This window comes from Podarcis filfolensis (genome assembly GCF_964270895.1).
Source record: "Podarcis filfolensis genome assembly, chromosome: 14".
NCBI lineage: Eukaryota > Metazoa > Chordata > Lepidosauria > Squamata > Lacertidae > Podarcis > Podarcis filfolensis.
The window spans coordinates 27,605,907-27,618,227 of record NC_139616.1 but is presented as its reverse complement, the minus strand read 5'-3'; the positions used below and the strand labels follow the sequence as shown (position 1 = coordinate 27,618,227).

General features: G+C 52.3%; 1 protein-coding gene across 11 annotated transcripts in view; it reads right to left on the bottom strand.

The window, feature by feature from the left end:
- Nucleotides 1-12,321, bottom strand: part of PPIP5K1 (diphosphoinositol pentakisphosphate kinase 1) — a 29,057-nt gene that overhangs the window by 4,037 nt on the left and 12,699 nt on the right. For 3 of the 11 annotated variants that reach the window (XM_083587175.1, XM_083587176.1, XM_083587177.1), the window contains exons 22-27: nt 10,937-11,051; nt 9,972-10,079; nt 9,748-9,864; nt 7,077-7,241; nt 6,679-6,766; nt 4,995-5,117 (exon numbers count right to left, since the gene is read on the bottom strand). In XM_083587175.1, the coding sequence (XP_083443301.1) occupies nt 4,995-5,117; nt 6,679-6,766; nt 7,077-7,241; nt 9,748-9,864; nt 9,972-10,079; nt 10,937-11,051 (716 nt within the window). Of the gene's footprint in view, nt 1-1,652; nt 1,836-3,485; nt 3,549-4,994; nt 5,118-6,678; nt 6,767-7,076; nt 7,242-9,747; nt 9,865-9,971; nt 10,080-10,936; nt 11,052-12,321 lie in introns of all 11 variants that reach the window. The other 8 variants (XM_083587167.1, XM_083587170.1, XM_083587173.1 and 5 more) reach the window with 4 other exon arrangements.

Sequence of the window (12,321 nt, the reverse complement as noted above, 5' to 3'; positions counted from 1 at the left end):
CTAGGTTTAAGGTGCCATTTAGCTCCTAGCTTTCATTTCTCAGTTTATAACAGTGAGCCTGGCCAGAGGAGTTGGGGGTCCAGAGCCCCCCGCCCCTTGTCAGGCGGCTAGCCCCACCATGCACTGAGCTCTGGAGTCAAGGCCCTCATGGCTTAGGGCTATACAGTCTGCAAATAGCTGCTCAGGAGCTGCCTCCCACCTGCAGGCTGTTTGGGTGCCCCATCCATGAGGTGGCTTTTGTCACTGCAGCACCTGAGCAGAGGTTGCTGCAGAATGCTCAGCAATACTCCAGTGGGTCTGCGTGGAAGGGAAAGGGCTGCATCAGGCAAGGAAGCCTGGACTCCAGTGCCTCACATCGGTCAAACCAGCAGAACATCTGCTAATCAATTCTGGCATCACAAACCAACATTCGACCGTTTTAAGGAGAGCTGAGCCAATTTTCTGAAGCTGCAAAATCTGCATTTATGACCCAAGAAACTCTTAGGAAGCCACTGTGCAAATTATACACAAACCTGAAACTGTTCCTCTCCTGGACGCTGAGCACCACTCGGGGGGCGCTTTGCACCAGTCCAAAAGAGCTGCTGGCTTTTAAACTGCAGGGACTTGTGCTGCAAACAAGGCAGGGTTGTGAAAGGAGCCTGCAAGTGAGCCTCCTCTCCCCGGGAAGGGAACGGCGCCAGTGGAAGAGAAGCTCCCGCCCAGAAGACGCAGGCCAAAGGGAGGGGAGGCCTGGTCCTCTTTCCCACTGAGCTGCCCTGATAGTGGAACTCAAACCAGCCTGGCCATCACACAGGGGCAGACAGAAGGAAGAAGGCCATTCCTGGGCAGTGTTGGTCTGCAATGACTCAAGCAGTAGACTCCTCTGGAAGACAAGCCAGGCATCTTGCAGGCAGCTGCCAACCTCCCCCACCTGCAGGTTCCCGGTCAAGAGCCACCTGGGCAGCTTTGCCCTAAAATCAGGCTTTGGCCTCCTGGGAAGAAAGCCCAGCCCTGTGCTCAAAGCCATGCAGAGAGTGGCTGGGCCTGTGTGCCAGGGTGGGAAAGAGGAAGGGAGGGTGCCTATGGGCCTGCCCAAGAGCCCTCCATCCTTCAAGTCCCACACTGCTCCCCCTTGGCAGGTTGTGGGGCAGGGAAGCTGCTTTGCCCATGCAACACAATTCCGACACCCACACATGCACACTCTGCAAGGGTTTTGGCACCAGGTGCAGAACAGCCTGGGCTGGCTGGGGAGACAACGCCCAGGGCCTGGGGGGCTCCCAGAAGCCAAACCAAACCTCATGCAAAGAAGCAGCGGCAGCAGCAGCAACAGCAGCAGCAGCAGGGGCAGCCCTTCCTCAGTCGCCCGGCTTCCATGGGGGGTGGGCAAGGGGCAAGCGAGACCCACCAGGGCTCGCAGCCTTTCTAGGTAGCCAGGAATGTAGCTGTTTTTTTAATGTTGTGTTTTTACATTGCTTTGGCCCAGTGAAGAGGAGCGGGGAAAGAATCGGCAGGACAAGAGAAGAGGTTTCCTGGCTGGCCTCCTCCAGGCGAAGGGCAGCTGGGCAGGGGAGGGAGGGAAGCAGCCGCTGAAGAGGCAGAGCCACAGGGACCCCCTGGGCGGGGAGGGCCCAGCCAAGGAGGCCCCCAAGGCACCATGCAGTGCCATGCCGTACCGTCGAGGCTCTCCAGGTCCCCCCGGCCAGAGACCAGCCAGTCCCGGAAGAGGCGGAAGTGGTAGGAGCACTGGCGGAGGTGATGTGCCAGGGCGGCATCCAGGAGGGAGGCGGGCTGGCTGGCGGCAAAGTCAGAGGAAAAGTGGCGCAGCAGCAGCCGCCCGCAGGGGCCTTCCAGCTCATCTGGGGGGAGGGGCCACAAAGGGTGAGTGGGGGAGGGGCACAGCAGAGCCAAAGCCAAGGCAACAGAGGGGGGAAGGGCAGGGGGAGGGAGGAAGCCCAGCTTGGATCATGGAAGAGCATGGGGAGGGAGGACAGCTGCCAGCACCACCCGCCATGGAGCAAACTCTGTTCCCACTTCAAAGACAACACAGGCAAACACTTTCTGGGCACCTGAAGGCCCTTTGAGACATTTCGCAGAAGCACTGTCTGGTCAGCACCAATTCAGTTTCCATAAAATCATCAGAAGAACCCAAAGGACCTGGCATCCTCTTCCCACAGCGGCCAACCAGATGTCCCTAAGGGAAGCCCATAACCAGGGTTCGAGCACAAGAGCAACTCTCCCCCATTTGGAAGAAACCCTCCCCCAGGCAGAAATAGCCAGTCAGGAGGAGAAGTTGGCCTTGCTGTTCTGCATGCAAGGAAGGGGCATGTAAGCCTACAGCCTTTGAGTCTCTTGCTCCTCTCCTCCCCTGCCACGGCTCTGGGCTGCCCCTACTCCTCAGAGTCTCTCCACCGCTCATTCTCAAACCTCACATGGGCTGCAAAGGACTCCACTGAGCAAAATGTGGGGGTGCCCCTCCACTGGCAGCCAGCCACAGGGGAGGCAGGGATATTCCTCAGCTCTACTGAGGGGAGAAATGCACTCAAGCACCATAGACAGTGGTTTTTAAAACCTTGCTTTTAACTCCTAGAAACCGAAAAGCCCAATTGTTAAATGAATAAATTGTAGAACTACAGAACCACCAAATATGAGGATCGAAGTTTACAACCAGCCCTGTCTTCCAACTGGTCCCTCCAGTGATCTAAGCAAGACGTTTTGCTAGCTGGCAAATAACAGAAGAAGGAAGCAAAGAAGAAAGTGACAATAAGCACAAAGGAAAGGGAGATGATTGAGGCTTAGAAAGCGTTTGCAGCCCTCTACTTTAGCAAGCAGAAACAGAAGGAACCTGTCTTTTCCAGAAGCGAAAAGACTTGGAAATCTCTCTAATGCAATTAGCATGTTTTACTCTGAAAGAAAACCTTCCCCAAGGGGCTGTGAGCAGCTTCCCCCACCCCAATTTCCACCCACCAGACACCTCCAAGCCTGCCCAGGGCCAGCCAAGACCTCCTGCAGTCGGGCAAGAGCCAGACACCCCAGCAGAGGCAAAGACCCCCATGAGAAGAGAGCAGCACCTCCCCGCCTCTGAACTCCCACTGCCCAGCAAGACCTGGGGGTGGGAGAAGTGGAGGGCAGGCAGGCAGGCAATCAAGCAGGCAAGCAGCCTAAAGAGAGGGGGGCAAGGCTCTCTCCCCACTCTGGGTCACAGCGAGGGGGAAGGAGCTGGTACCCCTATAGGCTCTCTCGCATCAAGTTATTCCAGCCTGGGGAGGGGGCAGGTGCCTCATCTTGCCCTCCCTGCTGCTGCTGATAATGTGTTGAGGGGTCCCTCTGCTCCCACCCCATCCTCGTGAGAACACAGAAGGGAGAGCCAAGAGGATGGTTAGTGGCGGGGGGGGGGACAGCACAGCACGACACAGCTGCCCACTCATACACGCGGGGATGGAAGACATAGGAAGGGTGGAGGGAGCAGGAGGAGCAGGGAGGGGCGTCAAATTAAGAAGCAAACGTACCGTTAGTTGGATGCTTTGCAAATGACACAGAAAACCGCTTTACAGCTGGCATAGACAAGAGCTCTGAGGAAACAAGATGAGAGCATCGCGTCAGTTAGGCGCCCACCTGCTTGTGGTGCCCCCTGCTGGAAGCACAGGCCCACCGCAGGAAGGGGCCTCACCCCACACTAGACTGCCCTCCCCCAGGAGGTTGCTGGGAGGAGCAACATGCACAAGGGACGGTTTGACACACACACACACACAGAGGGGCAATGGGCACCACAGGACAGTGGCGCAACAGGAGACCGAAGACACGCACTCCCCAGATGGGTCTCATGGGAGAGAAGGGCAGAGGAGGAGGGCAGTAGCCCCTGCTTCTTCAACCTCCCTGCCCAGAGCCACAATGAAGGGTGCAGGAATACTCCACAACACTCTACTGGCCAAGGACCAGCATCAGCCCAGCTCCTTCACCTGTCAATATCCCTGAGCTGGGTCAGGCAGTGTTACTGACACCCCTAAGCTTCTGGTTGGGAAAGAAGAGAAAGCACCCACCACACAAACCTGTGGGGAATCACCCCAGCATGGGGCTAGGAGCAGCCCCCAAGAGACCAACCTTAATAGCCCACAAAAACAAGCTTCCCCTTCCTCTGCCACACCAACCCAGGCCTCAGCAACAGCTGCAGAATCTCTCTATCTCTCTTTCAACAACCAAGCAAATGCAAGAAGCGAAAAAGACCTCGGGAGGACCAGAAGGTGCCAGAAGAGGCTCAGAAAGTTCTTGAGCAGCTCCCCAACTATTTGAGAGCCATGCTCCAAGCCCAAGTGCAAGACAGGCAAATCACAACAGGGCTGGAGCTGAGAAGAATTCTCCGCTGCAAGGGGCAGAAAGCAAGCCCCTCTCAAACAGGGAAGGTGTTATTTGGTGTGAAAACCCTGCCAGGAATTTATAACAACCTTGTGTATGCCTGAAAGCTGAAGGCAGCTGCCAGAGGAATAAACCCCAAGAGAGACCCAGTAAATGCCACTGAGGAGGAGGAGAATCATCCCTGCAGGCTGTTTGGCAGAGATTTGCAGAGCGGCAACCCCATCTCCTGCCCTGCTTCACCTGAAAAGCCAACCCAGCTGCTCACCCTGCCCTACACTGCCGCCCATAATAACTCCTGGCACCTGCGGCTTCTTTTCAATGCTAAGCAACTCCCATCCTGCTCTGCGATGGGGAAAGAGCACTTCACTAGTGAGACTAATCCCTGAGAGCTTCAAACCTGCTCTCCACCCCCCTGCTAATGGATGCCATGACTAAGTCTGCTTCTCCGTCCTTATGAGGACCTGTGGTGTTGGTGAGACCAGGCAGCTCCAGGCAAGAGGCCCTCAGGATGTGGAGACGCCTCCTCCCAGCCCTGCTCTCCCAGGACCCAGGAGGGCAAGGGGTTCCTCGGAGTGCTCAGCCCCCAAGCTTCTCTGGAGCCTCCCCGCCAACCGCCAGGCGCCCAGCCCCAAGCATCAGGATGTCTCTGCAGAGGGTGCACCTACCATCTTTGTATAGAAAGCTGGAGGCGAACTTCTTCCCATGGCTGCGGGCATAATCCTGGAGGTTGGGGGCACTGGAGGAGCCCCCCAGGACTGTGGTGCTGAAGAGACCCGTGCACTGCGACCCTGAAAAGGTCCAGCAGGCTGTTAGTATCACACGTTTGCACACAAACACACACCCACATGCAGCTCAGGCAACCCAGATTAGTGGGGCAGAAAGCAGCAGAGCAGCCCTTGCAGGAAGGCGCCACAGCCCCCAATTGCCACCGCCGCCCCCCAAGTGGCAAAGGAAGAAGGAGAGAGGGGGTCTGCAGCTCCTAAAACTGCTCTGAAGGACAACACAAAACAGAGGAGCAGGGGCCCAGGGCACAGCCAGCCTGCTCCAGCTTCTCCAAGCCTCACCGTCTTCTCTCATCTCACATGCCGTGGCCAGAAGCAATGGTCAGTGGTCCAGCCCACAAGCCCAGGACCAGACCAAAACACTCCCAAGCCCGAGGGACAGAGGAAGAGGCTGACCACCCAGGCAGAGAGCCCTGTGACTCAGAGCAAGGGCAGGTGCAGGTGCAAGAGGGAGCATCACAATATAGGTTTGGGTGCGGAGTGGGGTGGGTGGGCTTTTACTGGCTCAGGCAAGCACCGTGATTGGACCACACGCCATGTTCCCCCACCAGCAAGGCCAGGTAGAGAAGGCTGGAGCCAAGTGCAGAGTGCTCCCCGCCCCCAATTTAGACTCCAGGCCAAGAGTGCAGGGGACTAATGGTCTCAAGAGCACGAGGTGCAGCTAAGCAGGCCTGGGTGCTGGGCGGGTGCCCGGATTCAAACAGACAGCACAAAACACACACACTGCACCCTCCAATTTTTCCCTTGAAGAAGCTCCTTCCTCCCACCTCTGTCTTTGGCTCTGGGGAGATGGGAAGGGGTCCCCTGGCCAGCGGCCTTCTTTTGAGAAGGAAGGGCCTGTGAGGAAGCCCCCGAAACTGGCCCACCTCAGAAAAAGGGCTCTAAATCAGAACCTGCCTTTTTTTCTTGAGTGATTGCACACACACGAGGCATTTGGAAGACAACTTGTGTCTTGGGGGTGGGGTTCTCCACCGCCTGGGCTTTTTCAGTGAGACATGGGCTATTATTGTTCTTCCGTTAAGATTTAATATTCATTCATTACATGAATATACCTCCTTTCATTTTGCGGGGAGGGGGTCATTCCTATGTGCCAGGTTTGTTTGGTTTGGAAAGGGAAACAGCCTGCCAAAACTGGAGAGCACAGGATGGCCACTGCCATTGTTTCTTCACCCAAGAAGGGCTCGTAAAATCCATTTATGTGTTTCTGCCCCCTCTTAAATCTCAAAGTGTTCTTAAAAAAAAGAAAAAGCATGTTCAGCCCTCAGGCCAAGACTCCCTGTCCCTCCTGCTGGCTGTCAGGAACTGCCTGCCTGCCTACCTGAAACATTCCTTGCCTGGACTCTCAAAATGTCTGTGAGATCCCAGAGCAGCACCACAGGAGAAAAGGCCAGCTAGAGAAGGGAAGGGAGCGCAGAGGCTCAGGGGGAGGGGGGCACTTTACAGAGACAGCCTCAGATCCTATCTGGCTGGGAGAAAAAACATACAAAATCCTAGGCAGGAAGTCCCGCCCACTGACCCACCAGGATTGTCAACAGAGAGAGAGAGAGAACAGAGAAGAAGTTCCTACCTAACCCGCTCTGCTTCACTTCTGAGGAATGCCGCGAGTAGGAGAAGAGGCGATAGCCACCTGCCTTGGAGGAAGATTCAGACAGCACCTGTGGAAAATAAGCACTCAGGTGGCTCTGGAGGCCTCTGGCACCTTGGCCGGGGGCAGCAGCAGCAGCAGGGGACAAACTGGGAGACAGAAAATGATTGTGGGGCAGAGGAGGAAGCAGCTCTTGGCAGAGGGGAAAAATAGCTCCCCTCCTTCTGGGCCACAACATCTGGGGATCCTCCCTCTAGAAGATTCAGGCAAACCCACCAGGGGCGGGGGTGGCAGGCATCTCTCCCCACACACTCACACACACACAAACACACACACACACACACACACACACACACACACAGCCTGTCTAGCCCCTCTACCTCCATGGAGCCAGTCTTGCGGTTGCGGATGAGAGGGGATCTCCGCTGGACGTAGATGGGTTCCAGGGGCGGAGAGGAGAGGTGCTGGGCTTGGTCCATCTCCACAATGGCCTTGGGCTTGGCCAGCTCCTCCAGGCTCCCCTCCTCCGGCTTCTTGGCTTCCTTCTGCAGGAAAGCAGCACAAGGGGGTGGGTGTGTAAGGGACATTGCCTTGGGCTGAGAGCTGGAAGTGAGGGGAAACTTTAGGCAGCGAAAAGGAGGCTGGAGGCAGTGATGCAGAGATGGGAACCTCAGGCCTGGGGTAGAATGCAATGGCCCTCTGGGCTTCTTTCTCTGGCCCCTGGCATGCTCCCCAAGCCACATCCCAGACTGGCCCTGTGTTGCACAAGGGTTTCTGCCTCTCGCATGCCTGTATCCAGAACAGGCTCTGTGTATGAAGGTGTACAGAAATGGGCCTACTGTACAAAGGGGAAATTTGCATCCTCTGCTTAGGTTTTGGTCCCGCCCACTAATGGCATGTGGGCCCAGGAGGGAAGGGAGCCTTTGGGCTGGGAAAGTCTCCCCCCTGCCCCACATTGTGAGGAAAGAGGTCAGCCAGGGGAGGACAGAGACTTTCTTTCTAGTAATATTACCATTGTGATAATGCAGAATTCAAACAAGGCACCTTCAGTCACTTGGACGTGCCTCCACCGTTAGCCTGAGGTAAAATGGGTAGCAGAACCTCTTTCCTCAGAGCTGAGCGAAACACCCCAGAGAGGCAGCGTCCACCCTCTCTCTCCCTCCTCTGTTAGTCGGAAGGGATCTCTCAGCACCTGCGTCAGATCAGGTCAGAGCTGCCCTTCATCCCACCTTCCCAGCAGACGGCCATTCCAGCACTGTCTGGGAGCAACAGGGACTGGTCAGGCCAGCTGCCTTACAAGTGGCTTTGTTCCGACTTCCGGGTTGGCGCCATCGCCGAATGGCGGACTCCCTCCGAGCTCCGGAGGGAGCCGGCTCGGCAGGGGCTGGGTTTTACCGCACCGGCGATGCGGGGACCCTTAGAAACCACGGCCACGGGGGCCGTGGACTTGGAGACTCGGCTAGCACCGCTAGCGCCCTCCCGACTCGTGAAGGAGCCTTTTTAAAGGCTACGGATCGGGTGCCGGGGAGAAGCGTGGTGCTTTGAGTCCTCTGCCATCCCTGCCGAGCGAAGCCGCATGCCATCCGGCGGAGAGCGCTGACTTCTTCCATTGAGAATTTGGACTTTTAACAACAACCCGTGAGTAAATTGGAAATCGGGTTTAAAAGAAGAAAAATTTTTTGGATTTGAGACGAGCGGGGGGGGATCTAAAAAGGAAGTCAGTCCCCCTCCCTATTGTAGACATTTTAAAACAAGGATTGGGAAGCCAAGGCCCAAAAAGAACGGTATCTTTGCTAAATTAAGAATTCCATGATGGGAAAGTACAAGAATTGTGCTGGAGGAAGAATTGAAGGAGAAGGAAAATGCACCCCCCTCCCTGGGAACCGGGGCGATTGAGGAGTGAGCCTGGTGAAAAGAGCCGGTGATTTTGACAGCTGTCAAAGTAGCTGTCAAAGTCGGAATATTAAAGAGGATTTTATTACAAGGACCTTGCTGGTCAAATTTGTTACAACTTGATATAATTTGTTAAGACTTGAATACAAAATGGCGAAAATACGGAGAACAATCGGATTTTTGGAAACAAAGTTACAACAACCCCCCTAGAGGAGTTTCGGGACATTACAAAGATGGGCGTAAGCCGGGAAAAATACAACACTCCGGAATTTCACAGAACTGGTTATCTCCTGGGAAAGCTGCAAAACGGAAACTGAATCTTGTCTACAGGGTGTTTAGACTAAAAGGAGACAACAGAATACCTTACTGAAGAAGGAAGGGACTGAACGCAAGTTTTTGTTCCTGAATAACAACAACCCATGTAGAGTTACTAAACTTCTGAATAAGAAAGTTTTAGCAGCGGAACAAGAGGAAGCTGGACTATAACCTTGAAAGAACAATGGGGGGAACTTTATAATTTGACATTTTTAAAGATTTAGGAATTAATTTTTAAAGAAAGTAATCCTAGAAATGGGAAATAATTCTGCAAGGAGTTGGGGGAAAAATGGGATTGATGGACTTAAGATTTCCAGGCTGGAAACATAGATTGGAGGATAAGGGAAATTAAACCGGGGAAGGGGAGGGAGAATTAGAATCCAAAGGCTTGCAACTATTTTCTGAATTGGTTTTCTTTTTTCTAATATATTTTTTATTTTTTTATACTTTTATTCTGTGTGCTTTTACTTTAATGGGAAAAAAGGGGGACATTGTGGAAAGAAAAGGGGGTGGGCTATGGGGAGAGATCTTTTGCTTTTTTTTTTATCAAGGGTGTTGCATAAGGTTTGTATAAATTTAAATTTGAACAATGGGGTATATAAATTGTGCTTTAAATCAGAAATAGAACTTGTGGAAACAACAATATGAAAGGGGAATACGGTAGGGGTGGGGGAAGGGGGGAGTCCCAGAAAGTGGATGTTTGAAAATAAGGTTCTGAATGTATCTTCATAATTTCTTTTCTTCTCTTTCTGTATTTTGGAAACTTCAATAAATATTATTTAAAAAAAAAAAAAAAAATACAAGTGGCTTTGTTCCCAGCAGCCTCAGAGGCCATGGACTCACCTCTGCGGAAGCCGGGCGGAAACCAGAGCCTGCCGGGGCGCTGCCGTCCTCCTCACAGCCCTTCACCCCTGGGCTGAAGTGCAGCTCCACGTGGAACCTCTCCTCAGAGGAAGGGTCCTGCCAAGAGAGCAGTGAGGCTCTGCTGGAGAAGAAGTCACAGTGGCTTGGCCACTCGGCTTCACCCCACCACCACCCGCCAGCTTCCTCCTCCTCTGCTACCTCACCTTGTTGTTGTCCTCGTAGAGCATGATGACAATCTGCGTCATGTAGTTCAGCTCCGAGATGGCGCTCAGGTAGTCCATGGCCCTCTGCCATTGAGGGTCTTTTGATTCCTGAAAGGCAAGAGGAGGACCAGGGCAGCAGGATTAAAGGGCCTGGAAGGGGCAGGCTCAGCCTTGAAGGGAAATGGAAGGGGTCTAGCACTCCTCCCCCCAATGAATTTCGCATAAAACCTCCTGAAGGGGTTCAGCACAAGACAGACTTCACAGCCCACAGCTTTTCTTCCTATCATTGGCCAAAAAACCCACTGTGCTGTGGACCCTTTCAGATGAACCAGCTCCAACCAATTCTCACGACATGCCAAAATCCAGGTGACCGTCTAGCCGAAGCAAGTGGCTTGACTCACCAACACACACACACACACACACACACACACACACACACACTGTCCATGGAGTAGCCTCTTCCTCCCATAGCTGCCCCCCTGAGCTGCCCAAAGACACCCTTGCCCTAATGGCAGAAGGTGCTCTCTTCCCTTGGTAGCTGGCCTTGGCCTTCCCATTATAAAGTCTTAATGGAGGCTGACTGGTTAAGTATTCCTATGTAAACTGCTTTGTGGGTTCACCTGAAAAGCACGTCTATAAATGATATTCAGTGACTATTGGGTCAAACCAGGGAGGTGAACCTACTGAGCAAGTCTTCCAAGGATGGCTCAGAGGAATAGGTTGCAGGGAGCATCTTCCTGTGTGTGTCCCCCACCCCCCGTGTTTGGAGGACAGTTTGGGCCCACCCTCCAGACTCTTGAACGAAATTCAAGGCTGACTCTGGAGCCACCAGTAGAGGGCGCTGCCAGAGTTATCAGGAGACAAAGGGTTCCCCCTTCAGCAGAGGGCACTGGAGAGCCCCGGGTCAGCCCCTCTCCATGGCCAAAACACACACACAACACCATGGCTGGCTCTGGCTCACGTACATCCAGGAGGCCCCCATAGCGGAAGATGCTGAGCAGGGAGTGGACGTGGCTCTCGCTGGTGAAGTACAAGCGTGTCCGGACATGGCGCCCTGGAGACAGGACTCCCCTCGAGTACCTGGAAGCAGAGCAGTCAAAGCAGTGAGGGGACCAAAAGCTCACCAATAATTCTGGGAGTTCTGTCAACCAAGAGGGCTTGGAGGCCAACGCAGATTCACAAGGAGGAAAAGACAGACGTCTTTTGGAAAGAGGGCAATCACTGTCCCCATTACTCTGCAATTTGGTCTTGGAAGATTTGTTTAGAGACACTAGGCAAGACAAAAGAATTTGGGGAGCAAAGATTTAAAAAGAAACTTGTAAGTTACAGGCATTTGCCGATGATTTGATGATAGTTTTGGAAAATCCACTACAGGGAGCAGAGACTTTTATGGATAAATTAAATGAGTTTGGTACGCTAGCATGCTTTAAGGCTAATCACCAGAAAATGAAAATGCTAATAAAGAATATGACAACTGAAGACCCAAAGATTTTGATGGAGAAAACGGGGTTTCAAATTAATAAAAAAGTAAAGTATTTGGGTATAACCATGACAAATGCGAATTGTATGTCGTTTCAAAATAATTATGTTAAGACATGGGCTGAAATTAAACAAGATATATCAAGATGGGAGAAACTAAAATTGTCAAGTTAGGCAGGATTTCTGTGACAAAGATGAATGTCTTGCTTAGAATGAGATTTTTTTGTTTCAAACAATATCTATTTTGACCACTGATATACCATTTAAACAATGGCAAAAATCTTTATTTACGTTTGTATGGCAGGGGAAAACATGAGTTAAATCTGAAGTTCTGCAAGATGCAAAGGGGAAAAGAGGATAGGGCTTGCCTGACTTGAAATTGTATTTTGTAGCTTGTTGCTTAGGATGAATGAAGGAATGGATGACATTGAGAAACTTTTGGAATTAGAAGGATGCGACAAGGTTTGGATGGCATGGGCATTTGTGGTATGATACAGTTAAAGTAAATGTCTTATGCACAAACACCCACCCACCCCCAAATGGATTTCACCACAAGAAGCTATCTACAGAAAAGAGTTGACAGGCAAAGAGAAATGGTTAACCTATTAAGAGTTATTAGAATTGCATCAAGGAGATGATAAAATTAAAACAAAGGAACCATTAAAATAAGTGGGAACCATTTATAAACTATATAAAAAGACAGTATAAAGATTTGTTGGACTCATTGGCAGGTTTTGACTAAACTTTCACAACTATATAAGAGATAAAACCAGCAGGGTATAGAAATTGTTTAATAAACCAATACGGAAATACGGGGCAAGTCAAAAAGTGGGGAGGGGAGAAATATGGATATATAAATTGTTTCATTAAG